The sequence below is a fragment of the Sphaeramia orbicularis genome, chromosome 13, assembly GCF_902148855.1.
Source record: "Sphaeramia orbicularis chromosome 13, fSphaOr1.1, whole genome shotgun sequence".
NCBI classification, from domain to species: domain Eukaryota; kingdom Metazoa; phylum Chordata; class Actinopteri; order Kurtiformes; family Apogonidae; genus Sphaeramia; species Sphaeramia orbicularis.
This window is the reverse complement of record NC_043969.1, coordinates 40,397,123-40,423,936: the sequence shown is the minus strand read 5'-3', so window position 1 is coordinate 40,423,936 and position 26,814 is coordinate 40,397,123. Positions and strand designations below refer to the sequence as shown.

The following is a 26,814-nucleotide window of genomic DNA, read 5'->3' as shown; positions in this document are numbered from 1 at the left end:
TTCTTCAGTTTTCTCTGTTTTTGTTATAATAACCCTCAACTTTACTCTGGCTTTTATGAACATCTACATGGTTAATAAATTAAATACAGAAAAATAGCTGATTTTCACTGAAAATTTAGTCATAAAACGATATTTAACTAATGAAAAGTGTTAAAATTGGCTTGTGACTACATCTCTTAACTCCATTTATTTATTTATTTATATCTACTGCTCTGCTCTGACAAAGGCTTTTGAAAAGATTCAGTTTTCAACTGAGGACAGGAACAACTTGATCAACTACAACTTGTTCTAAATGCAGAAAAAACAAAACTCATGTTTTTCACGACCTCAAACACAATAAGATCAGTTCAATCAGAAGTTACAGTAAAAAAAACCCAAAAAACAGGTCAACCAGTTGAGTTGGTTTCTTCTTTTAACCCATAAAGACCCAAACATCCACTGGTGACCAAAAGCATCTACTGTTTTAAAATGTTTAATAACTATTGATTCACTAATCTTATCAATCCATATAAATAATTGGTGTTAAATACAGTTTGTCATCTTTTCATGGTCATCAGATATGACCCATTTGGACGTTCAGAGGCTCTGTAGTTACCATGGAAACACCGTCATCTTCTACAACATTGATTCACCAGTAAAACCCAGGGAGTTGGACCGAGACACTTGTTTTATATACATTATTATATGAAATAAGAAAAAAAAGAACAAGAAACCCAATAATGAGGGAAATTTTTTAAAAAAAATAAATATACTAAAATAAAATTTAGAAAAGGGTAAAATAAGCAGTGAAATGAACAAAAACAGCCAAAGTAATGAACAATGAACAAAAATGAATAATAAATCATTAAAAAAAATAATTAGCAAAAACAAAATAAGCTACAAACTTAAGTAAATTGAAGTAAAAAAACAAAATGAACAAAAATATGTAAAATAATAAAGAAAATTAACAAAAGCAAATTGATTCACCAGTAAAACCCATGAAGTTGGATCAGTGACAGTGGATGGAGACACTTGTTTTATATTCAGTTATAGATATATTTGCTAAAAAAGTAGCTTTTTCTTCACTTTTCTCTGTTTTTGATATAATAACGCTCAAATGTAAACTGAGCTTTTATGAACATCTACATGATCAGTGAATTAAATACAAGAAAATACATGGTTTTCATTGAAAAAACACAAAATACAAAGGATAATATTATAATAAATGGTGATAAATCATTTAAGAAAGGTGAAATCTAGAGAATAAATTATTTGGAAAATGCCACAAAAGAAAGACTGGGTCTTTATGGAATAAAACAGAGAAAACTGTAGAAAAAGTGACGTTTTCAGCAAATATTTCAATAACTGAATATAAAAACAAGTGTCTCCATTCACTGTCATTAATCCGACTCCATGGGTTTTACTAGTGAATCAATGTTGTAGAAGATGACGGTGTTTCCACGGTAACTACGGATCCTCTGAACGTCCAAATGGGTCAAATCTGATGACCATGAAAAGATGAAGAACAGCATTTTACACCAATTATTTACATGTATTGATAAGATTAGTGGATCAACAGGTATTAAACCTTTTATATCTGTAGATGGTTTGTGTTGTCAGTGGCTGTTTGGGTCTTTAAGGGTTAAGAAAGGTTAAATATAGATAACATTTATGGGTCACTTCCTTGTTTGTAGTCGTGCAGATGTCAAGATGCAGACATGGGTTTATTTCTAGAATTTTTTCGGCACTGAAAATAACTCAACATATGTCATTGTTACTGACATCTGTCAGTGTCCTGTGCACTTGAATATTTTATCATTTCTGCTTGGTGTTAGGTCTGGGTTTGAGCTCCAAACTGATGTTGTTGTTTTGCGGATGAGCCTTTCTGGTGATTATTCAGCTCAAAGGACACAACGTTTTTATTCTCACTGCAAAAATCTTGCCTTCATATAGAAAGAACATCACAACTTTATTTTTTTTTAAAATTTTTTTACAGTTTTCATCTAATGCCACAATTCCACTGCAATTCCCAGTTCAACACCTAAAAAAAAACATCACTATTTTTGGAGAAAATCTACCGTGAAATCAGGCATTTTAGACCACAACAGTCTCATAAAAGCCTGTAAAATGCTGCAGGGGCTGAGACGTATACATGCAGCAGTATCCTGTTTTCTTTTTTTTTGGGGGGGAGTTCAGTTGTCATAATGAGGTTCTCAAAACCAGGAGAGGATATACAGCCTTATACAGGTTTTCTGAGATTGGGAAATGATGTTTACATAAGCAAACACAAAAATGGAATACTTTAAGAACCCAGTAACAGCCATGGAAACACCCCCAACACTGTACTCATACACTGCATTCCTGCATATTGTTGGGCCTCATCTTTAGAGGACAGAAAATCTCCAGATCCCCTTTAACCCAGCAACACTATAACAGTGGTGCAATTATAACATTTATTGAAAGAAACATCAATATTGTAACAATACTTTTTGCTTTTCCTTGAAGAATTTGTTGTGCAAATTAAAAATAATGTAGATTTTTGCTTGAATAATACAAATAAACTGAACAAGACTGCTCCCTGAGACAATATTTTTTCAAATTAAAATAGGAAATGCGCAATTATCTTACAATCATGACAATAAAGTTGCTTTTTTTTTCAGAACAACAACCTTTGGGGATTCACTTATATTGATTTCTTATGCACAAAGACATAAATAAGACCTCTAAGCAAATTTTAGCCGAAATAAGAATTACATTTTGTCTTGTTTCAGTGTAAAAAAAAAAAAAAACAATTACATGATGAAAATATGAATAACCTCAACAACCATGTACAACCGGAAATTTATTAAGAAAAATAAGTGCAACTTAAACATTATTATTATTATTATTATTATTATTATTATTATTATTATTATTATTATTATTATTATTATTAATAACACAACTTACAGATCAGTGGATCTACAGATGCACCAAACATTTAGTAACAGGCAGAATATTGTCACAATTGAACTTCATTTTCTTAAGATGTTTCAGGTTAATGTTCATTCATGATATTCACATTTTTTTGTGAAAGGATAGTTTCTAAATGTATATTTTCATAATGTAATTTTACTTTTTCTCAATCTTTTTCTGTCGGGCCCCGTCTTTGGAGGACGAAAAATCTCCAGGCTCCCTTCAGCCCTAACGACATAACAGTGGTGCAATTATAACTTTTATTGAAAGAAACGTCAATATTGTAACAATACTTTTTGCTTTTCCTTGAATAATTTGTCGTGCAAATTAAAAATAACGTAGATTTTTGCTTGGACAATACAAATAAAGTGAACAAGACTGCTTCCTGAGACAATATTTTTCCAACTTAAAATAGGAAGTGAGCAATTATCTTACAATCATGACAATAAAGTTACTTTTTTTTTAGAACAACAACCTTTGGGGATTCACTTATATTGATTGCATATGCACAAAGACATAAATAAGACCTCAAAGCAAATTTTAGCCGAAATAAGAATTACGTTTTGTCTTTGTTGTTAATATCTTCAGTATAATTTTGCGCTGAAGGGCCAGATTGGACTGGGGCTGAGACGTATATATGCAGCAGTATCTTGGTTTTTTTTTTTTTTTTTTTTTGAGAGTTCAGCTGTCATAATCAGGTTTCTCAAAACCAGGAGATGATATACAGCCTTATACAGGTTTTCTGAGATTGGGAAATGATGTTTACATAAGCAAACACAAAAATGGAATACTTTAAGAACCCAGTAACAGCCATGTAAACACCCCCAACACTGTACTCATACACTGCATTCCTGCATGTTGTTATAAACCGTACAGGTCTGAAAAATGTTATATTTAGAATATTTAAGCGGTCACTCATCATTTTTATTTTTTATGAAAAAACACAAGATGAAATAAATTTATATATTTAAAAATAGGTCAAACCCAGCTCTGTCACTCACCTCAGTTATAATAGGTTCTGAGGAGACTCTGAGCCTGGAGGATTTGTTTTCTTAGTCTTTCTTGACGGCGGTAAAAGCGAGTACAGACATGCACGCAGTAGGTGTGTACATGTGGATGTAGGGCATGTGCCGGTCTCAGCTGCAGAGAATCAACTCGTAGCTTCACTTCCCCTCAGGCAATAACCTATATTAAGTTTGAGGGAATTAAATGCTTATCATCATTTCCCTTGCTTCCCCAGGTAAAATGAACGGGTAAGTAATCCCAACCACATTACCTGGAGTCTGTGACGCACAAGGGCTGTCAGATGTTTGAGGTTGGAGTAAAAATGCTAAACACAAAGAAAATCTGTTGTGTCGTCATCAATGACAAAACCGTCGCAATTCATCGCTTTGGTCCAGGGGTGTCAACCGCGTTTTAGTTCATGGGCCACTGATCTTATGGAGGCCGGACTGGTAAAACAATTTAAGGCATAATAACTTATAAATAAGAATTATATTTTGTCTTTGTTTCACTGTAAAAAAAAAAAAAGTACAATTACATGATGAAAATGTGAATAACCTGAACAAACATGTACAACCGGAAATTTATTAAGAAAAATAAATGCAATGTCAACAATATTATGTCTTGGCTTATTATTAATACAACTTAAATGCAAAAACATTTAGTAACAGGCAGAATATTGTCACAATTGAACTTCACTTTCTTAAGGTGTTTCAGGTCATGTTATTTACATTTTTATTGTGAAAGGATTGTTTCTAAATGTATATATTTTCAAAATCTAATTTTAGTTTTTTCACATTAAACCAGTGGTTCTAAATCTTTTTCTGTCGGGCCCTGTCTTTGGAGGACGAAAAATCTCCAGGCCCCCTTCAGCCCTAACAACATAACAGTGGTGCAATTATAACTTTTATTGAAAGAAATATCAATATTGTAACAATACTTTTTGATTTTCCTTGAAAAATTTGTTGTTCAAATTAAAAATAACTTAGATTTTTGTTTGAACAATACAAATAAAGTGAACAAGACTGCTCCCTGAGACAATATTTTTCCAAATTAAAATAGGAAATGCGTAATTATCTTACGATTATGACAATAAAGTTACTTTTTTTTTTTAGAACAACAAACACATTTTGGTAACAAAGGTGAACATTTTAATATCAGTGGCTGCAATGAGTCCATTTCCATTGCACATCTCAGAACATTAAAGTGCAAACTGTACAAACTGCCAAAACAGAAATATTGCATGTTTTTCTTTTCCAGTCCAATCCTTGTCTGTTCTCCAAACCTAAGCTCTTTGTCTAGTCTAGTGACAGATCAACATGGCAGTAGATTTTTTTGTTGTACATCCCTAAAATGAGTCCAAGGTGCTCCAACGATAAAACGCAAAAAAAAAAAAAAAAAAAGGAATTATTATTATTACCTCCGCCAAGGAGGTAATGTTTTTGCCAACGTTGGTTTGTCTGTCTGTCCGTGTGCAAGATAACTCAAAAAGTTATGGACGGATTTGGATGAAAATGTCAAGAAATGTTGATACTGGCACAAGGAACAAATGATTAAATTTTGGTGGTGATTGGGGGCAAGGGGGCACTGATCTGCCTTGGCAGAGGTCTGAGCTCTCCGAGTGCTTTTCTAGTTTTACTTGAGATCACATTGGTCTGTGCGTGGCTGGTAATTTCACACTGAAAGGCCAGATTGGACTCTGGTGGCCCGGTTTTGGGCTGCGGGCCTATGTTTGACACCCCTGCTTAAGACAAGAATAAGTAAAAGAGAGATTTTTGATCCAGTTAATGTTCACAGTTTGTTTAAAAGTCTACATTTGTGTGTGTTTGTGTGCAGGTGTGAACTTTGTGCTGTGGTGGAAGTTAGCCACTTGTTAACATTAGCTAACTTGAGTACAGTCTACTCTCGTTATACCGCCAACTTCCGTTCACGGCCAAATTGGCAGTATAGCGAAAATGGCGTTACAACAGGTTGCGTCCATAATGTGCATGTCTTTACTATATGATGTCTATGCTGCCTCCGTTAACCCGTTCTAATTGCGTTTCTAAATAAATCTTGATTCTGTTATGTTGTAAGGGATCATTTAAAGTGGGGAAACATTTTAAGCATTATTATACCGTGTCGGGAAATGACACCCCATCATCTTGAGGCTTTGGCTTAATTCCACGTCCTCTTCCCGACATCCTGACCTACTGAGTGTTCTGCGATAAATGAACGGTGGCCGTTCCGTAGGCCTACTCGTAGCTTGTCGCGATCAGCGTCTGGCGCGTTTGTTTCAGTGCATTGTTAAAATTTATGTGTACTCGATGGCAATCACGCTGGCGGTATAACGGTCGGGAAATCAATGGTATAAGTGTTGTTTGTGCATGGAACTGGGCTGGCGGATGGCGATAGGCGGAAATGGCGGTAGCTAATGGAACTAGAAGCACTCGGAGAGCGCAGACCTCCGCCAAGGCTGATCAGTGGCCCCCCCCGTGGGCCCCCCCACCCCCGATCACCACCAAAATTTAATCATTTCTTCCTTATCCCATTTCCAACAAACCCTGAAAATTTCATCCAAATCTGTCCATAACTTTTTGAGTTATGTTGCACACTAACGGACAGACAAACAAACAAACAAACAAACCCTGGCAAAAACATAACCTCCTTGGCGGAGGTAATAATGCATTGGGGATTTTTGTGCAATGGTTTTGGTCGGCGGTGAGCGAAAATGGCGGTATAACGGCGGGCGGTTTAACGAGAGTAGACTGTACTTATCTGAAGACTCAGTGGTCTACCATGTATGATACACTGACTCCTATGAGGACTTAGCTCAGTTTTCCTGCAAAGAAAACCTTGTGCCTGCCGTTCATGAGTTCTTCTGGCCTACCCTACAGTGGAAATAATACAGGTATTTGGAACAAAGGCAAAACTTTCCAATGTTGGCCATTTCATGAGAACACAACAGCTAATGCAGTGGTTCCCAACCCTTTTTCTCCTCATGACCCCATTTTAACATTAGAAATTCCTGGCAACCCCAAACGTTCTTTTGCTAAATTTCATTTGTTTTTGATCATGTAATAGTTTGCTATGCTATGTTCCAAAATAAATATTAATTTTAGATAACATTTAGTCTATATAATGTATATTATTATGGACAGAGGCAGTAAAGCCAGGTGTAGATTACTGCACAAAGTGAGAATTTGATTTTCCTTGGTCAGGATATGTACAGTCAGTCCAGCTTGGATTTACAAGGCTGACAATTAATACTGAACAAACAAGAACTCAAACTATGAATTATGAAAGAGCTGCAGCATCTGAAACCGACCACAATGAACATTTGACAGATAAACAGAACCACAGTGCTTCAGTTTCAGCTTCACAGTTTGTCATGTCTGTTATATATTGGGATTGTCTCTGTCAACTCACCATGTGTTTTTTATTAATATGTTTTTTAAATTTATTTTCATCAAGTACTAGAAATTTCAGGCAACCCCACGTGGGGTCCCAACACCAAGGTTGAAAAACACTGGGTTAATACCTGTTGATCCACTAATCCTATCGATACATGTAAATAATTAGTGTCAAAAAAGTTTGTCATCTTTTTATGGTCATTAGATTGGACATTCAGAGGCTCTGTAGTGTTAATCCTCCGGTACTACCATGACTCAGCTCTCCGTTTAGATAGGGTCCTGATCTCACGTTACTTAGGCAAGGGTCTTACCCTAGAACGCTAGTCGTTGAGATTACTACTTAAGCTGAACTTAATTTGGAACACTCGCCTGTCTTCTAACTACCTTTAATTCCAACCTCTGCCCCGCTAACTCTGATACCAGAACTGCCAGGAGAAACCCACTCTGTGGTCAGTAATAATACCAGTCCAGTTGGTTTTTGGTAGCTGTTCCACATGGATTAGTGCACTTGTTACATGACAGGTAATAATTTAAAAGCCAGGAAAAATAGGCTTTCGGGACATAAAAATGGTAGGTGGATTAAGGCTAAGAAATTTTCAGGACCTTTGTTGTCATGCACACAATGAACCTAACCTTTTACATTCACCAACATAATGTACCACATTGGGAATAAATCAAGGAGAATTAGAATATACTTTTTATATATTTATTGTAGGCAATCTTAGCAAAGCAAAGCATATACATAAATCATCAATCAATTAATCAATAATATAATCATCCACTGAACTTCTAAGTTATAAGTCATCAACCGGATCCTTAAACTTAACTGATTTCTACTCTCCTTACTTCAACCCTGACCCCGTTGTAATCTTTCAACCCACAGTTCAGTTCTTTGAGTCCTTTCGAAATTGTCCCAAATGGTTGCCTTGCTTGAGGTCTTCAAGGGAAGAAAAAGGAAAGACCTCTGTTTCCGAATTTAAGGAAAATTTGAAAAAGTTCAAATTTCACTAAAAAATAAAAATTAATTCAATTTTGATGAAGAACTCATCAGTTTGGCCAAAACTGATGAATCCAATGCTGGGTAAAAGGAAAAAGAATTTAGAAATATAAAAATCTTCTTCTTTTCCAGTCCGGACCAAACAGGGAAAAACCGAATAAACTCCGGTGAACAGCTTCCTTGTTGTCAATGTCCCCGTGGAGATGGTAAAAGTCTCTTAAAAGACAATTCTTGTCTTTAAAGTCTTTGATCCGTTGTCTCACAGGTGAGATAGGTCTTTGTCTTCAAATCTCGACTCTTCGATGCAAAGTTACTCTATCTGTTGAAACCTCCAGCATTATCTGAGAAGTAAGATTAACAACTTAGAAGCCAATCTGCCACACTCTTTTCTGGTCCTAAAAGAGCATAACTCTAAGTCTAATCTCTACGTGGAACACGTAGGGCACCCTTTCCTTCGGAGCGTCTCGTACTTCTGAAAATGCTATAATAGCGGTTCTGGTTTTTAACCAAACTCTAGGCATTACCTCATTGATGCCTAGACAGTTGACTTCATTGATAGATGAGTAATGTCTAAATGCCTCTGGCAGAACTTCCCTTTTTTACCGGTCTTGACCAGTTTTGGGTGCAGAAAATAGCCTATTGTTTATGTCACTTCTCTTTTCTTAACGTTATCAGTTAGCTTCAGCTGCAGATGGCTCGGTGCTGCTTACTTTACTTCTCCTTTTCTGCCGGACTTTGTCCTAACATGCCCCTTCACTGCTTTAACATGTCTTAACTTGTCTCCTCTACACACAATAATCACAAATGAATCAACATTCATTTAAACATTCTTTTCTTAGCTATACTTATTGATCACATTACATATATCTAATTTAATGCAATACATCAGTTCAAATCATCTTTTTAATACTAAGCTGTACTTAACATTGATTAAAATGCTGGGTGTTACACTTCTTTATGAGGCCTTCTGGTGCCTGGTGTGACCTGTGGGGCCCTGACCTCTGCCTAACTTGACAGTAGTTACCGTGGAAACACTGCATGTAAAGTGATTGTCTCTGTCAACTCAACATATATTATTTATTTGTAAGTTGTTGGGTTTTTTTTTTTTTATCAATTACTAGAAATTTCAGGTGACCTCATTTTTTTTTTCCAATAATATATTTATTGAGATTTTTTTACAGGCTATATATACAAAATAGAACCATATAAACAATTAAATAAACAGATAAAAAGGTACATTTAAAATCAATGCTTGAATCCATGAGTGTCCTTCCAGAGTGTCCTTCAGGTGACCCCATTGGAATTCCAGGCGACCCCACGGTTGAAAAACACTGCTTTAAGGTCAATAAGGTAAAAAAAAACCAACAAAAAAAAACATACATATGATTACATTTATATCCACTAATTTAGTTTTTTTTCTTCTTCTTTTACAAGGGAACCCTAAAGGTAGTTGACATATATGGTGCATTGGTGGAAGGCTTCGGTTTGTTTTGTGAAGTTGGAGCCTGTCTGAAAGTCAGAGTTAAAAGATCATCCATTATTGATGGTTCTGCAAGCAGTCCAGACTACTGCTGCGAGCTATTGATCTGAAATCAGCAGCTTTCGAGCTAAAGGAGGACTGATAGGAGCACTATATATCTTCTGCAAAAGTTCAGTGGCATTCATGACGGTCACATTTAGTGGTCAGATAGTCACTTTGAGGTGGTGTAGATGTCTGTAAGAGCCTTTCAGTCCGCCTTCTCATTAAAGCAAATTCTGTTATGTTCCTAAAATAGAGAATGACAGTGGTTTATGTTAGGTAAAGTAAAAGATACCTATTGACACATATCACATGAATGCTTTTTATCAAGCTTTCCAAGCAATTTGTGTTCCTGTGGAGAAGAGCGCATTGATTTTTGTGGGCTTTTAAGGCCCGTTTGTACTTTGGGATGGCTGCTAGATAAACTGTTGTTGTCACAGTAAGAGCTGTATAGGTTACACCGCAAAATCTATAATGAACCGTCACACATTTACGTCAAAAACAAAACTTTAGGAAGGCAGGAGAAACTCAGAAAAAAAAAAAAACCCTTTTAGTTTTTACGTGCTTGTTTTTTCTTCAACTAATTAACAAGTCTCATATCAAATGAACGCATACGTAAACCTGCATATTATTTGGCTTTGTGTGCATTTTCCCAGTTTCCAGAGAAGAATCTTTCAAGTTCAAAGTTGTTTGAAGTAAAGACATCACTGTCAATGGCAGAAGAAAGAAAAAGAAGCGCAATTAGTGAGTCATTGTCAACAACGGATATGAGAAGACTGTGTACATTCCAATCTGTGTGGGCGGACGAAAAAACCAAAATGCCACAGTATTTTAGAAGCCCAATCTTGTTTTCCCATTAATTATAAATTCAGCTGAATTATGAAATGTTAAAAGCATCCATTACATTCTGTAGCTTCATCCCACTCTTTAAAGTACTCGTAAACATAGGTTTCTTTCACCTTGCGGGGCTAACATGGCAGACCCACTCACTAACCTTTATGTAACGGAGGTATGAAACAAATTGAAATCAGTTACATAATAAAAAAAAAAAAAAAAAACAATAAATGTACAAGAGAGTCATTAAACACAGATTCGTGTTGCGTTTGTTTTGGCCATTGTGTTTAAAGGCAGGTAAATTGCTTTTCTGTGAAACATGCCTGATTTCTGTGTTAATCAAACTGTGTCCTGATCTCTAACGTGTATATCACTGAACACATGTGGACTTATCTCTGTGAAATGCATTTGCAGTACGTTAGATGTATGTAAATTTAACAAAGGCAGCATGGGGGTGTAGTGGTCTGCACTTTTAACACACAGCAAGGTTTGAGCCCAGGGTTTTTGTGTGGAGTTGGCAGGTTCTTCCTGTGTCTGCATGGGTTCTCTGCAGGTACTCTGACTTCATCACACTGTCAAAAAACATGGTATTTAATCGGTGAATTTGGTCTAAAACATCCGTTGGTGTGAATTGGATGATGGATGGATGGACGGATGGATGGAAGCAAGGAAGGATGGATGGATGACTAGGATGGATAGAATGGAAGCAAGGAAGAAAGGATGATGATGATGGATGGATGGATGGATGGATGGATGGATGAATGGAAGCAAGGAAGGAAGGAAGGATGGTAGATGATGATGAATGGATGGATGGATGGATGGACGGATGATGGATGGATGGAAGCAAGGAAGGATGGATGGATGACTAGGATGGATAGAATGGAAGAAAGGATGAAGGATGGTAGATGATGATGGATGGATGGATGGATGGAAGGAAGAAAGGATGAAGGATGGTAAATGATGATGGATGGATGGATGGACGACACTATCCATTAGTTAAGTAGTAGATATTGTATAGCCTAGTGGTCTAACGTATATAGTTTGTTTTGCAAAGGACATTTTTAGATTTTGATGTAAAAAAAAAAGAAAGACATTTTAGTTGATGAAAAAGAAAAAGAAAAAAGAACCTATCTCATGGGTTAATTTGGTCTAAATCATCAGTTGGTGTGAAGTGGGATGGATGGATGGATGGATGGATGGATGGATGGATGGATGGATGGATGGATGGATGGAAGACACTATCCCATAGTTAAGTAGTAGATATTGTATAGCCTAGTGGTCTAACATATATAGTTTGTTTTGCTAAGGGCGTTTGTAGATCTTAATGTAAAAAAAGAAAGACATTTTAGTTGATGTAAAAAAAAAAAAAAGAAAGAAAAAAAAAAATAGTGAGATAAAATTACTGACAATTAACCATAAAAGAAGTATTTGTTCTATAAGTTTAACCAGACTTGTTTGTTAATTGACAAATATCTTGTGTAATTACAGGAGGTTTCACAACAAAAATGTTGAATAAATGTATTTTTGTGAATGTACAGGGTGGGGAAGCAAAATTTACAATGAACATTTAGTTGTTTTTTCTCAGCAGGCACTACGTCAATTGTTTTGAAACCAAACATATATTGATGTCATAATCATACCTAACACTATTATCCATACCTTTTCAGAAACTTTTGCCCATATGAGTAATCAGGAAAGCAAACGTCAAAGAGTGTGTGATTTGCTGAATGCACTCGTCACACCAAAGGAGATTTCAAAAATAGTTGGAGTGTCCATAAAGACTGTTTATAATGGAAAGAAGAGAATGACTATGAGCAAAACTATTACGAGAAAGTCTGGAAGATACTATTAAAGAAGAATGGGAGAAGTCGTCACCCGAATATTTGAGGAACACTTGCGCAAGTTTCAGGAAGCGTGTGAAGGCAGTTATTGAGAAAGGAGGAGGACACATAGAATAAAAACATTTTCTATTATGTCAATTTTCTTGTGGCAAATAAATTCTCATGACTTTCAATAAACTAATTGGTCATACACTGTCTTTCAATCCCTGCCTCAAAATATTGTAAATTTTGCTTCCCCACCCTGTATAACATGTATAAGCACTGATAAACTGTCCAAATACAGTTTTTATCAGTGGATCGTACAACTTAGTCTCATTGAAAATTATTTAGATATATACATTTATACGTAATTTGATTGTTTTAATACATGTAAATATTCTTTATTAAACATTAAAAAGTCAAAAAAATTATGCAAAATCTCATGTAAAGTTAGGGCAAAAAACTGTATTTTAATGATGAAAAATTACCATATTTTTATGAGATGGTTATTTTCCATTATTTTACAGTATTTTTTCGGCACCCCTACTGCCGGAATAATTTCATTTTTTTACTGTTTTTTTTTTTTTTTTTTTTTTACAGTGTATATCACCCACCTCTACAGGGGTTGGACAAAATAATGGAAACACCTTAAAAAATCAACAAAATATAATTTAATATGGTGTAGGTCCGCCTTTTGCGGCAATTACAGCCTCAGTTCTCCGAGGTATTGATTCATACAACTTGTGAATTGTTTCCAAAGGAATTTTAAGCCATTCTTCAGTTAGAATACCCTCCAACTCTTTTAGAGACGATGGCGGTGGAAATCGACGTCTTACTTGAATCTCTAAAACTGACCATAAATGCTCAATAACGTTGAAGTCTGGGGACTGTGCCGGCCATACGAGATGCTCAACTTCATTAGAATGTTCCTCATGCCATTCTTTAACAATTCTAGCTGTATGGATTGGGGCATTATCATCTTGAGGTGAAGGTGTTTCCATTATTTTGTCCAACCCCTGTACTTCCAAATGTCTGAAAAGTCTTTGTTTTTACCACAGCGTATTGAAATCCAAGTAGTCTGAAAGGAACAAAACCTGTGCGCCTCTCCTTTAAATCTGTTTAAATCTGGGTGTAGTAAATTTTAAAGACCCACGTGGATGTGTTGAACATGTGATTGGCAGCTTTAATTTCCTGTTAAGACTCCATTAGACATGACTCTACTACTCTGTTCTCTAAATGTGAGGAATGTGGGCTGGGCTGGTGATGGATACCAGTCCAGACAATGCCTCCTAGCTGACTCCGAAATAAACTTACAAACAGTAATGAAAACATAAAGCCTTTGGCAGAGGTAACAAACCTTAATGAACTTCTCGCTGCCTTTATTGCATATAAAACCTTTGCGGAACATGAGGTTTTCTACTGTGTCGGCAGAACGTGGCAAATAAAAACCTACTATTAACCAAGCGAACCACTAATCCTTGAACAGACACTCAACACTCTGCCTCCTGACTCATCGCTACAAAAAGTAATTGGTTGTGTCTGATTCTGTTTGAGTGTCGGTAAGTCGAAGGTACGAAAGAACGTTATAAAAGACGACTGGAAAAACAGCTGACAACTCTGACGCCTGTGGATCTAATAGCACAGCCGCTGCAGACCTTTGCAGAAATCAATCACTTTGGATCAATTCATTTTCAGGTGTAAATATGTAGAGCACAGTTGTCAAAGATCATATTGAACTAAAATGACTTTGACCCCTCTGGTACAAAGTGGTTTAAGTCTGATTGCCACATTGAATTTATTGTGAACATGAAAGGAATTCTCTTGTGTAACTAAAAAAAATCCTAATTTCTCATGAGCAAAATTGAGAATTATCTATAATTGATGCTTATATCCTTTATTGTTGAATTATCCAAGATCCCCTGTGCTCTTAAAACTCATTAAAATTAACTTTGGAGCATAAATTTACAATTAGAGCTGCAGCTGTTGAGATCTATATATATATTTTTTATACTGACATAACCAATGGTTGTTTTAAATAAGAGACAGGATCCACTTTTTCCAGCTGGAAACTTGGTGAGACTGAAAAGCTTAAGCCTTTTTTCTCCAGAGGTTGTCAAATATCACGCTGAAAATATTAGGATGGCACTTCATCACAATAAACACAGTGAATTCCCAGCAGTGTAACGTGGAAATTTCTTCTGAGAGTTTTTAACTGTCTGCGCGGACTATATCATTTTGACACAAAGGTTAGGATACTCAGCTGGGATTATTTTTTCTGGACAGATCTGGGCATTATGATCAATGGACAAGCGCTGAAGTAAATATAGCAAGTATTGGAGTCAGTCATAAAAGTGGGTGTATGAATGTCAGCAGACACAGAATTGGACAGTCAGCAGATCATAAAATTGCATTCTTTCACTCTTCAGCTCCCTTAAGTTGTGAAGAAATTCTTTTTTTTTTTTTTTTTTTAAGTTCCAGCGTTTTGATGCCAGAGATGTGACTGTGAGAAATGTGGAAATATGCACCGACACTAAGGTTATTTGAGGGAAAGATATTCAAGCCTACATAATAAAAGGTGTGTACATTGAAATATTTAGCTGCTGCTTTTAAACATTCAACAATTTGCTGCAAACCTGCCAATAGTAACACTGGGTTACAAAAAAATGTTTTTTGCAAGTTGTCTAGGTTTTTTCAACTGGACCATTTTGCACCGCTAAATCCAAAAATGACATCTGTTTTTCTCAATCAGGTCAGGTTTTTTTTGCTAATTTGATTTTGAAAAATTTGATCTTCTCACAATCTGCGCCCAAACTTTATCTCGGTCACCAAGTTTAATACCAAAATAAGATTGGTAAGCACATTTTATGAAACCCCAGATGTAGCAGAATACGTCAGGCTTATTTTTGCAAGATCTTCTAGTCGAAGCCATTTCATTCACCTGTAATATTAAAAAAAACATTAATCATAAATTGGCAAAAGTAAAATCTTCAGAACTCGTTTATTGCAAGAAATAGGAAAGAATTTTGTATCATGTGATGTGAAAATGCCCATAAATGTAAGCAAAATTGTTAAAAAGCCAATATGTAGCATAGTTCAGAAAGTTGACCTGATTGAGCAAAATGAATGTGATTTTTGGATTCAGCACACCAAAATTATCCTAAATCAGCTCAAAAAACTCAAACGATAAATTTGTTGTTGACCAGTGTAATAATATAAGGTTGTAAAGACTCCTTTCATGGATGTTACTGTCTATTTTCAAATACTGTCAGTTCGTCTGTTCGTTCTACATATCCTCTTGAAACTGGAAACAGGACAATGAAGATTTTAGCTTTTTTACGTTAAATAATTGTCTTGATTGGAAATTGCATAACACTAGGTTACACAAAACTGTTTTTTGCAAGTTGTCTAGGTTTTTTCAACTGAATTAGGACCATTTTGCACCGCTAAATCCAAAAATGACATCTGTTTTTCTCAATCAGGTCAGGTTTTTTTTGCTAATTTGATTTTGAAAAATTGGATCTTCTCACAAAATATAATAATTAATACCAAAATAAGATTGGTAAGCACATTTTATGAAACCTGTGACTTGATTCCTGTTAGGTACAATGGTGTATTCACCGCAGATGTAGCAGAATACGTCAGGCTTATTTTTGCAAGATCTTCTAGTCGAAGCCATTTCATTCACCTGTAATATTAAAAAAACATTAATCATAAATTGGCAAAAGTAAAATCTTCAGAACTTGTTTGTTGCAAGAAATATGAAAGAATTTTGTATCATATGATGTGAAAATGCCCATAAATGTAAGCAAAAATGTTAAAAAGCCAATATGTAGCATAGTTCAGAAAGTTGACTTGACTGAGCAAAATGAATGTGATTTTTGGATTCAGCACACCAAAATTATCCTAAATCAGCTCAAAAAACTTAAACAATAAATTTGTTGTTGACCAGTGTAATAATATAAGGTTGTAAAGACTCCTTTCACGGATGTTACTGTCTATTTTCAAATACTGTCAGTTCGTCTGTTCGTTCTATATATCCTCCTGAAACTGGAAACAGGACAATAAAGATTTTAGCTTTTTTACATTAAATAACTGTCTTGATTGGAAATTGCATAATGTATTTTCAGCTACTTTTTTTTTTTTAGCATTATTTTAATACTTTTTTTTTTTTTTTTTTTTTAACCCTATAACGCCAAACGTATCATATTTGATGCATGAGTTTTGAAGCCCTCTACATAATCAGGGGGATATTTTTTTTCTTGAAAAACCTGATGTATACAATTAGATACATGCAATACACAGATAATCCACCAGGGGGGAGGAATTTGTTCACTTGAGGCCTTTCCAGTGACATTACTTCAACTTCAACTTTCAACTTTATTTATCCTTAGGAAAGGAAATTCGGTGTGCAGCAGGGGTCATAAACACATGAGCACATACACAAAAATACATAAACATGCAGTTCATTTTAATCTTGCACTGTAGTATTTATGCATTATTTATTTATTATTTATTATTAGGGTCTACTGTTATTGTCAGATTTTATTGTTATTATTTTTAATATAGGATTCATTTTATAGGATTTTTATCGTATACATTGCTGGTCCTGGGTGCTGATGTCGTTTCATGTATATTCTACATGTAATGACACTGAAGTGAACCTTGAACCTTGAACAATAAAATTACACAATACAGGACAACAGACAATGGAGCCACTCCCTTCCCAACACAAATGAAAAAAAAAAAAATAAATAAATAATAATAAAAAAAAGATTGTCATTAATGAGGAAGGAGGTAGAACTTTGCCAGTTTTAAAGAGGAATTAAAATTTGTTAGACATGTTTGTGTTATATTATGTTTTTGTTTGTTCAAAAATAATATTTCAGCATTTAGGTAAGGTAAGGCAAATTTATTTGTATAGCACATTTTCAGAGAGGGCAATTCACAGTGTTTTACAAAAATGGAAAAGAGACAGGTTAAAACACACAAGTACAATTAAAACATAATCAATAAAACATAAATAATAATCAATTAAACTAAAGTAAAAGAGAAGAGTGCAGATAGAACCCTTTCAGTTGTTCTATGCACAGTTGAACAGAGCCGTTTTCAGCCTGGACTTAAACATAGTCAGAGTAGAGTCTGTCTCACATCATCAGGAAGACTGGTCCAGAATTTAACTGCATAGAACTGAAACGCAGCTTCACCCTGTTTAGTCCTGACTCTGGGCACCAAAAGACCAGTTCCAGAGGTTCTCAGGGTCCGAGATGGTTCATATGAGCATTGAGACCCGATGTATCAAATATGATACAGAACTGAAACTCATACATGGAAACTGATATTTGAAAAAAATGTTATTTGGTTGTTCAGAAGGACCAATAAAGGCTCCAGTTTCAAAGAACTGGAATTTTCTGTCAATGATTTAATGGTTCAGGGCTTTACAGGATTAATGGAATGTCCTGTGTAATGGACAACATTTTTTTTTTAAGTCAAACTGTCTGAATTTTGTTCCCTACAGAGGACAAAAATGCATTCCTGGGTCTCATGAGGATATAATTCAATCACATGATGCTTAGTTCATAACTCTCAGAATCTCTCCTTTTCCAGATCTTTCTGCTGCCGTCCAGAAGTTCTCCCAGTCCCTGCAGGAGTTCCAGTTCGAGTGCATAGGAGATGCAGAGACAGACGATGAGGTGAACATCGGTAAGTTTCCAGTCATTTTATTTCTTATCCTTCATTGATTTAAAGTGTTCAGATCCTGTATTTGAAGGTTGGATGTGTATGCCTCAGATGTGTGATTAGATGGAGGTGGTTTCGGAAGCTGTTTTATGCTTGGATTGATCATTTACTGACAGTGTTAGGCAAATTACTTTAAAAAAAAGTAATTAATTATAGTTAGAGTAGAACAGCAGACAGGTACTTCATACCATGACTTTGGTCAGGCTGGGGTCCACCAAGGCCCAGCTGGGGTCTACCAGGGCCCGGCTTTTCCACCACATAAGGGGATCTGCATTCGTAGGAAGAAGATGGTCCTCCAAAGAAATTTGAGTTTGTTGAACCGGTAAGAAAGTCAGTTTTAAGTATTCCTGCGCTCAGTGGAAGCTAAATGCTTATTGAAGATGCAGTAATTGCTCTTTGTTTTAAGTATATATTTAGTTGAAAGATTGGTCTAAGTGCCGCATGATTTGAAGTATTTTTGTACTTGACGCTAATAGAAATGACTTCTTAAATGTCTGTGTATCGTTTCGCTTAAATCAGACTCGCACAGTTATGCATCTGTCACAGTTTAACAGGTGCACTTACATATTCCACACATTTATCGTCTTCTTTACAAGTTTTCTGCACTTAAGTTGAAGCAAAATTAGATAAAGTTGCTGTTGTCAAATACAAGAAGACAAAATGAAAATCTGCTTTAACCCATAAAGACCCAAATAGTTACCAGCAGTGTTGGGCAAATTACTTTTAAAAAAGTAATTAATTATAGTTAGAGTAGAACAGCAGACAGGTACTTCATACCATGACTTTGGTCAGGCTGGGGTCCACCAAGGCCCAGCTGGGGTCTACCAGGGCCCGGCTTTTCCACCACATAAGGGGATCTGCATTTATAGGAAGAAGATGGTCCTCCAAAGAAATTTGAGTTTGTTGAACCGGTAAGAAAGTCAGTTTTAAGTATTCCTGCGCTCAGTGGAAGCTAAATGCTTATTGAAGATGCAGTAATTGCTCTTTGTTTTAAGTATATATTTAGTTGAAAGATTGGTCTAAGTGCCGCATGATGTGAAGTATTTTTGTACTTGACGCTAATAGCAATGACTTCTTAAATGTCTGTGTATCGTTTCGCTTAAATCAGACTCGCACAGTAATGCATCTGTCACAGTTTAACAGGTGCACTTACATATTCCACATATTTATCGTCTTCTTTACAAGTTTTCTGCACTTAAGTTGAAGCGAAATTAGATAAAGTTGCTGTTGTCAAATACAAGGAGACAAAATGAAAATCTGCTTTAACCCATAAAGACCCAAATAGTTACCAGCAGTGTTGGGCAAATTACTTTTAAAAAAAGTAATTAATTATACTTACTAGTTACTTTCCCAAAAGAGTAATTGGATTAGCAACAGAATTACTCTTTCATAAATGTAATTAGTTACCAGGGAAAGTAATTATTGCGTTACTTTTTTGAAAAACCTTCAAATATGTAAAGAAAACTGATTTTTGAGCATGTTTCACAGGCTAGTTTCTTAGATTAGAACAGCAGACAGGTACTGAATACACTACTGTGGTGAGGCTGGGGTCCACCAGGGCCCGGCTTTTCCACCACATAAATTTATATAAATTATAGTTTTTATTTATTTCAGTTCACAAAAATGTTTTTACAATTCTAGTTTTCGTCATTTCATTATTTTTCGTTAACGATAATAACCTTGGTCTGAATCTAGCCTTTTTGCAAAAACAAAAATCTTTCTCTAGTTTGGGCCTCCTGTTCTTATATCAACAGTGTTTTCGGTTAATAAAACTAGGATTTTTAAAAACATCTTCCAAAGTAAAAGTTTGGTTTGTATGTATATGGAAAATCAATAATTACAAAACATTGGCATCACACCCCAATTCCCACATGCCTGTCGGTGTTTTCTGTTACGAACATGCATCTGAATGTAGGTTATGTGGGTGTGCAAGTCTGTGTTTTACCTGCAGGAGATTGTGGTCAGTACTGATGCATTTCGTGATGGACATGTGCCAGCATTCAGGCGAAATCTTTAGAACACAAAAAATAGTCTTTGACAAATCAAATCAAGACTTTTTTAGTTACTGTAAAGTATGTTTGGAACTTCACTGTAGTGATGGGACTTTTGGGTCTTTGAAGGGAGCCGTTTGATCAGGAGCCGTTCCCTGAAAAGAGCCGTTCAAAAGACTGGCTCTTTTATGTTTTTTGCATAATTTTGAAACACTAATGTTTTAATGACTAAATAGGCTACATGTGATGATTGACACTACATTTTAAAGGTGTTTAATTGGTGTGGCAGTAAATATTATCTTACCGTAAAAAAGAATAGTTAGTTAAAATGTGTGGGCTAAATACATGACATGTTAAGTGACATGAGGCAAATGCTGGAATTTGACAAAAAACATCACAGTACATTATGTGGACTAGTCTGTAGCCTAAAAATGAAGAAGAAAATAAAAAATTTTTCGAATGAAATAACATTTTTCTTTGGATAATTACTCACAGGTGGTCACTCACTCACTCTCAAACTTTTCTCCGGTTTCAACCAGTCTTCCAGCTCCGCCTCCTCCAGTATGCTCACCTCACACTTCAAACTGTTGTGTTTTTTGCTAACTTCTGGCCATGAGACATGCACAGTGTGCAAGCACTCTTTTATTTCTGCTGGAACATTCTCCTCCTGCCCAATGCCTCCCCAGTGACGCTAAATTGACAAGCAATCAGACACTACCTCCTTAAAAAAAAAAAAAAAAAAAAAAAAAAGAACGGCTCTTTACAAAGACTCGGTTCCTATCGTTCATTTCAAAGAGCTGTTCAAAAGATTCGATTCATTCGTGAACGTCACATCACTACTTCATTGGTTCTCAACTTTATGCCTAAAATCTCTGCATTTGCTGCGTCCAACATTATCTGAGGGTCCACGGCTTAAAATGCACCAGAAACATTGGTTTATCTGAACAGTCGAAGTGTGTTTCTACATTTGGACATTTAAGATATTTTGGTCATGTGGACACAAGTTGTTTAGAAAATGAAGGGGGAAGATTCCTGTTTAGGGAAATATCTGTCTAGACATGGCATTTATCTCCACCGATGCATCATACTCAATAAAAACATGACATGTTTTTATTGTAAGAACCACATATTTCTAAAACCTTTCATGAGCTCAGACACTCAGGCCTGTTTACATTATGTGATGAGACACTTTCCAGCTCCTCCAATATGTTTTCATAACAGTATATTTAGCTCCAGAAAGAAGCATTAGAAAGTCAACACAGTCAGTAACACGTTGTCCTTGAAGTTATTACAAACAGTCACTATCAGTACTTTTGGAGATGCATGGTTTTGGACACAAGGGTTATGAAAAAAAAAAAAGGAATCTGGAATGAAACTAAAGCTGCAAAGTAAAAAGTGAGATGACATATGAAGCTGCAAAATATGTTAAGTTCATTTATTTGATTAATTGAATGTTTATCTTAGTGTCCTGAACTTTTTCTGGCGTCCAGACACTTTAACATGGAAGACCACATGACAACCGATCATTTCAAATTCCTAAAATAAATCCAGTTTACGTCAAATCTGTCTTGTTATCTTGGACACAGTGTCCTTGTCTCGACTGCCAGGCATTTTTTTAGAAATGTCACCAAAACCCATAATCCATATTCCTCAATCTCAGTGTCCATATAACAGGGTGCTTGTGCAGGTCTGGAAAGTCTTAAAAAGTAGGGAATTTTAAAATGCTGTTTTCCAGACCTTAAAAAGTCTGGAATTTTGTATTAAAGTCTTAATAAATTATTCAAAAATAATTCTCTCATAGTTGAATTTTAGAGTATGTACAAAGGCACATAAGAAGAAAAGAAATACGTGAGGAAGGTATATTAGTTTCGAATATGTGACAAAATAAATTAATTAGTCCATAGAAATAAAACAGATTACAAGAAAACATGAAAAACCTGTATATGAAAAAAAAAGACTTCATTTACAAATTTGAAAAGGAGTGGGAGGAAGTATAATTTATAACATTTATTAAAAAACTTGATATGATTTCACTAACGTCGATACTGGAAAGATTCTAGTGAAACTTGTTTGTGTGATGTTCATGCACTTTTGTGATTGATGATGTTTTGAAAACATTTCTGTTAGTAAAACATAATTTACTGCGGATTATGCATTCATTCACTGCAAAAAAAGGCCTATAACGAATAAGAAAATGAAAGTCATTATTGGGTTAAAATGTCATATTTTAAGTAAAATAATCTGCTAGCGCAGTAAGAATATTGCATTTAAAATGAGAAAATATTATCTAAGGATTATAGAATTTATTTTAAACAGAATATACTTGTTTCAAGTATTCATAGTAAGATTTTTTTACCGACAGTATATACACTACAAACAAAAAGTTAAGGATTTTTTTTTTTTTTTTTTTGTCATTTTTGCCATTTGTAAATAAAACTATGTCTGGTCATTAAAAAAAAAAATTCTTTCACTTTAATTCACACACAAAAAAGTAAAAAAGCACTGTGCAAGAATCCCAGCTGAAAAAAATAGCCCAAAAAATTAAAAATCTGCTTAACTTTTTGTTTGTACTGTACATACAGCCGTATGAAGATGTAATGACTCAATAGATGTGTTTTAGCAAAACTGCATAAAACAAAGAAACATTTCTTGAGGTCAAACAGTTCCTGTGTCCTCCATACTCTTCCCCCAACAATGGAGCCAGTTTTGTTATAAATATTGCGTAGAATTAGCTGTAATATCTAAGTGGGGTAGGTCAAGATGAAAATTCTTGGAACAAGTCAAATAATCTTAACAAGATTAAGTTTCAATAAGTAAATAAATCTAACAAATGATCTTTCAAGATAAATATTCCAAATTCAAGTCGGTTTATCAAAGTCAGATTTTCCTTTTTTGCAGCGTTCATTCACACATTTATTGAAATGAACTTTTCTACTACACACAACAGGTCGAGTCTCAACCAGAAAACTAGGCACACAAGTATAAAAGTACATAAAGTTAAAGTCTTAGAGAAAAAATAGTAGTTTTGAAAATTTCTGTAAAAAGTCTGGAATTTTTATTTGGATAAAGAGCAAGTACCCTGTATAAGTTAAAAGTACTAGAGTAAAAATATTTGCTGATATGCATACATCAGACACCTGAAGACCATGTGTATGACTATTAAATTTAATTTAATACTAATGGAAAGGTTTCATCAGAGTTCTCAGGAGCTGGTCTCAGCCTAAAATGGTCCATTTGGACTTTTTTTTCTAATTTTGAGTATAAAAAAGTTAGAAAATATGCTGTGAGTACACTTAGAGCACTTAGAACTTTCAAAATCTAGCAGGAATTTACAATTTACTGCATTTTAAAATACTGCTCAAACAGCTTCTTCTCCAGCCTCTATTATAGGTGAGTGAAATCACCGTAATGACCCAATAAAGTCTATAAAGTGCAACGTCTCAGGTTTCAGAACCCCTTAGAACTTTTCCATTTGCACAAACAGTGAAAGTGTTACAGCCATCCAAACCAAGGTTATAATAGTTTAGAATTTTTCATTATAGTTTAGTTTTATTTAGTTATGACTTTTTTTTTTCTCTCTAATTCAGTTAGTTTTAATTAGTTTTTGGAACAGGTTTGCTAGTTTTTATTACTTTTTGTTATTTTCTAAATGCTTAGTTTTAGTTTAGTTATAGTTTTTTGATATCTTTTATCTTTCTCACCTTCATATTCAAATAAATCTCAGACAGGACTCTGCTGCTTTTTCCCAACTTTAGTCTCCATGTTTCCAGGTAGAGTGGGGACGAGAAGACGACTAAACGACAAGTGACAAGAAGTGACAGACCGTTAAATATCATATGATGTCATCAGCTAAAATTGCTTGAGGGAAATAAATCGATTTTATATCAATCCGACATTGACAAAGACGAAACAAAAGGAATTTTACCCAGAATTTTTATACATTTTAGTTAGTATTGTAAACACACAATTAGGGATGGGAATCGAGAACCGGTTCTTTTTGAGAACCGGATCCCAGTAGCTTGATTCCTTGGAATCATTTGCCTGCCTGCTTAACGATTCTGCTTATCGATTCCACCTTCATTGCACATGCACGATGACGTCACACGTACGCTGCATTGTTTTGGTCAGAACGTAGCCAACATGGTGTTGAGGCAGAAACGGTCTAAACAGACGACACCAGGTCCACTGGAACACTGTCAAAGCTTCCATGTCTTCAAAAGGGTGGAATCCCTCCAATTTATTCAAACATTTTTCCACAGCATGGGATTCATTTACAGGAATGTCACGTATTTGATGTGTTACTTAGCGATGCTTGTGAATGTAGCGGCAGAGTGAACGCAGGGCTCAGTTCCAGTTCGGGCAACAAACGTCGTAACTCCTCAAATACAAGTTTCCGAAGGTCGGGGAAAGGAAATGAGGTGCACAACAACGGGAGAAGGACCAAGCCGAGTCGAACTGGTTTGATGTAGTGGACAGGCAGCAATAGAGGAATTAGTAAAGTGTCTTTAGTTTCACTTTCACTGCACCCCCCCACCCCCCACCCCGAACTGGGCCCAGGGTCATCTGTTCTTATTATTGGTCCATACTGTATATGTTATATTTTCTGTGCAGAGATGGAAATATAAAAGACAGTTAATGCAAACACACCTGTTTGTACTCTTTTATTCCCTCACCCAATGAGAATCAATAAGAGAATCGATAAGGAATCGGATCGATAAGCAAACTCGATAATGGAATTGGAATCTTTAATTCTTAATGATTCACATCCCTACACACAATACAGTTTCAGTTATCGTTTTTTTCTTTTAATTATAGTTTTTATTTATTTCATTTAATGAAAATGTTTTTACATGTTTCAGTGTTTTCATCATTTCGTTAGTTTTCCTTAACGATAATAACCTTGATCCAAACTGCATATGTGCAGGGTGTGTCAGCGATGACACGTCAGGTTTTAAAGAGTTAAGCATACTCTGCAAATTCACAGAATGGGATTTGGCTGTTGTATAGATCTTGAAGTTGTCTGCGAAGCATGTATAATTAATGCTATTGATTTGCTTATGATGCTTCCCTTGTTTCTTTTCAAGCCTCTAAGAGATCAGAGGGACTAATTGTGATCAGTGTCAGAGATTAATGGAGGTGCGGACCTATCGCCTCCAACAGGAATATGAAAGCAGCTGTGCAGAGGGGCCTCTCCGGCTCTAATGGGCAGGACACTCAGTCTGGCCTCTGCTTTTTCTGCCTTTTTTTTTTTTTTTTGTCCGTGCTCATTATCCCCCGCCAGAGTCCTTTGCCTCATGGAGCTCTAGACTGCTGAATTACTGTCCATCTGTGAGGGCTAGACTGGATATCGACCTCCTCTACATGAGACTGTAATGTTCATCTGAATGCTTAATGAATAGCCCTTTTTCCTTTTCTCTCGCAAAGCTGCAGCGGCTGTTGGATGATGGGCAGGGGTGCAGGAGACCAATTATGCTTATTGGGAAAATCCACAGCAAAATCCAAGCCTCATTAGAATCAAACATGCTTTAATTTGAGGCAACACACCAGTTCCCTGGCGTTTAGTCAAGAACGATGCTGATCTCATCTTGGAACAATGGATGCTTCAGCTGCCTACCTTGTATGTTGCAGAGTGTGTTTACAGTGCAAACCGCTGGAACAGTTCAATGGGCTCAGATGACAGCGCTGTGGCGGGAAGCCATTTATTGACTGTGTCACAGGGACAATGGCAAATTCACATGGGGGGTCTTTCATCTAAACTGTGGAGAACACAACAATGGAACAAACAACGCCATTGAAATGGTGAAATCGTTTTGTAATTGTCTTTAATAAGCATGATTCCGCTGACATATTTTATGCACATTTTGAAGCGTCCCAATAGGAAAGCCTGATGGAAATGGCACAATGAGGAAATGGTGGCTTTAGCTTTTTCAGAGGTAATACTCTGAATGGTTTTAGACAGAGCTGAGGTCCCACCCCTACTGCCCCATTAGACCGAACTTCAAGAGACAAGTTTTCATTTGAACTGTGCTGCAATTTATATGATATTTATCTATTTAAAAGATCATTTTATGAGCCAAGAAAGTCACAATTGGTCTTAAAAAATTGTAAAGTAACTAGTCTAGTTTAACCCTTTATACTTCATTTATGGAAATACTCTGAAATTTAAAATTTCAACCTTAAGCGGGGTATACACTCAAAGATAATCGGCTGTTTTTGTTAGATGATCATCATGATCAAATGTCCTGCAAATTATTTTCATTCACAGTTTTGTTTTTTTTTTACTTTCTTGCCCGCTACCCACTTGCATTTTGTTTAATTTTAATGTACCTGCGAAAATTCTTCTTCTTTTTTTTTTTTTCTGTCCTCACATGACCCCATGCAGGACTCTGCTCTCGAGTCATGCTATGTTTCTTCTTCGTTTTTGTTAGATCACATATGATCATGCGAAATTTCTGGCTTGGAGGACTAAATTCTAGATCGGTGGTGGGACAGATGCGTTATGTGTGTGATGTGCTGTGTTGAGATTATCGGAGCACACCACACACTGTACGATCAGAACTGTTCAATGCCTGATTTTTTGTCTTCATGT

At 35.6% G+C, this 26,814-nt stretch overlaps 1 protein-coding gene across 6 annotated transcripts in view; it reads left to right on the top strand.

Annotated features, from left to right (window-relative positions):
- arhgap42b (Rho GTPase activating protein 42b) overlaps positions 1–26,814 on the top strand; it is a 313,806-nt gene that overhangs the window by 62,196 nt on the left and 224,796 nt on the right. For all 6 annotated transcript variants that reach the window (XM_030151784.1, XM_030151783.1, XM_030151782.1 and 3 more), the window contains exon 2: positions 18,103–18,198. In XM_030151784.1, coding sequence (XP_030007644.1) covers positions 18,103–18,198 — 96 coding nt within the window. The remainder of the gene's footprint in view (positions 1–18,102; positions 18,199–26,814) is intronic.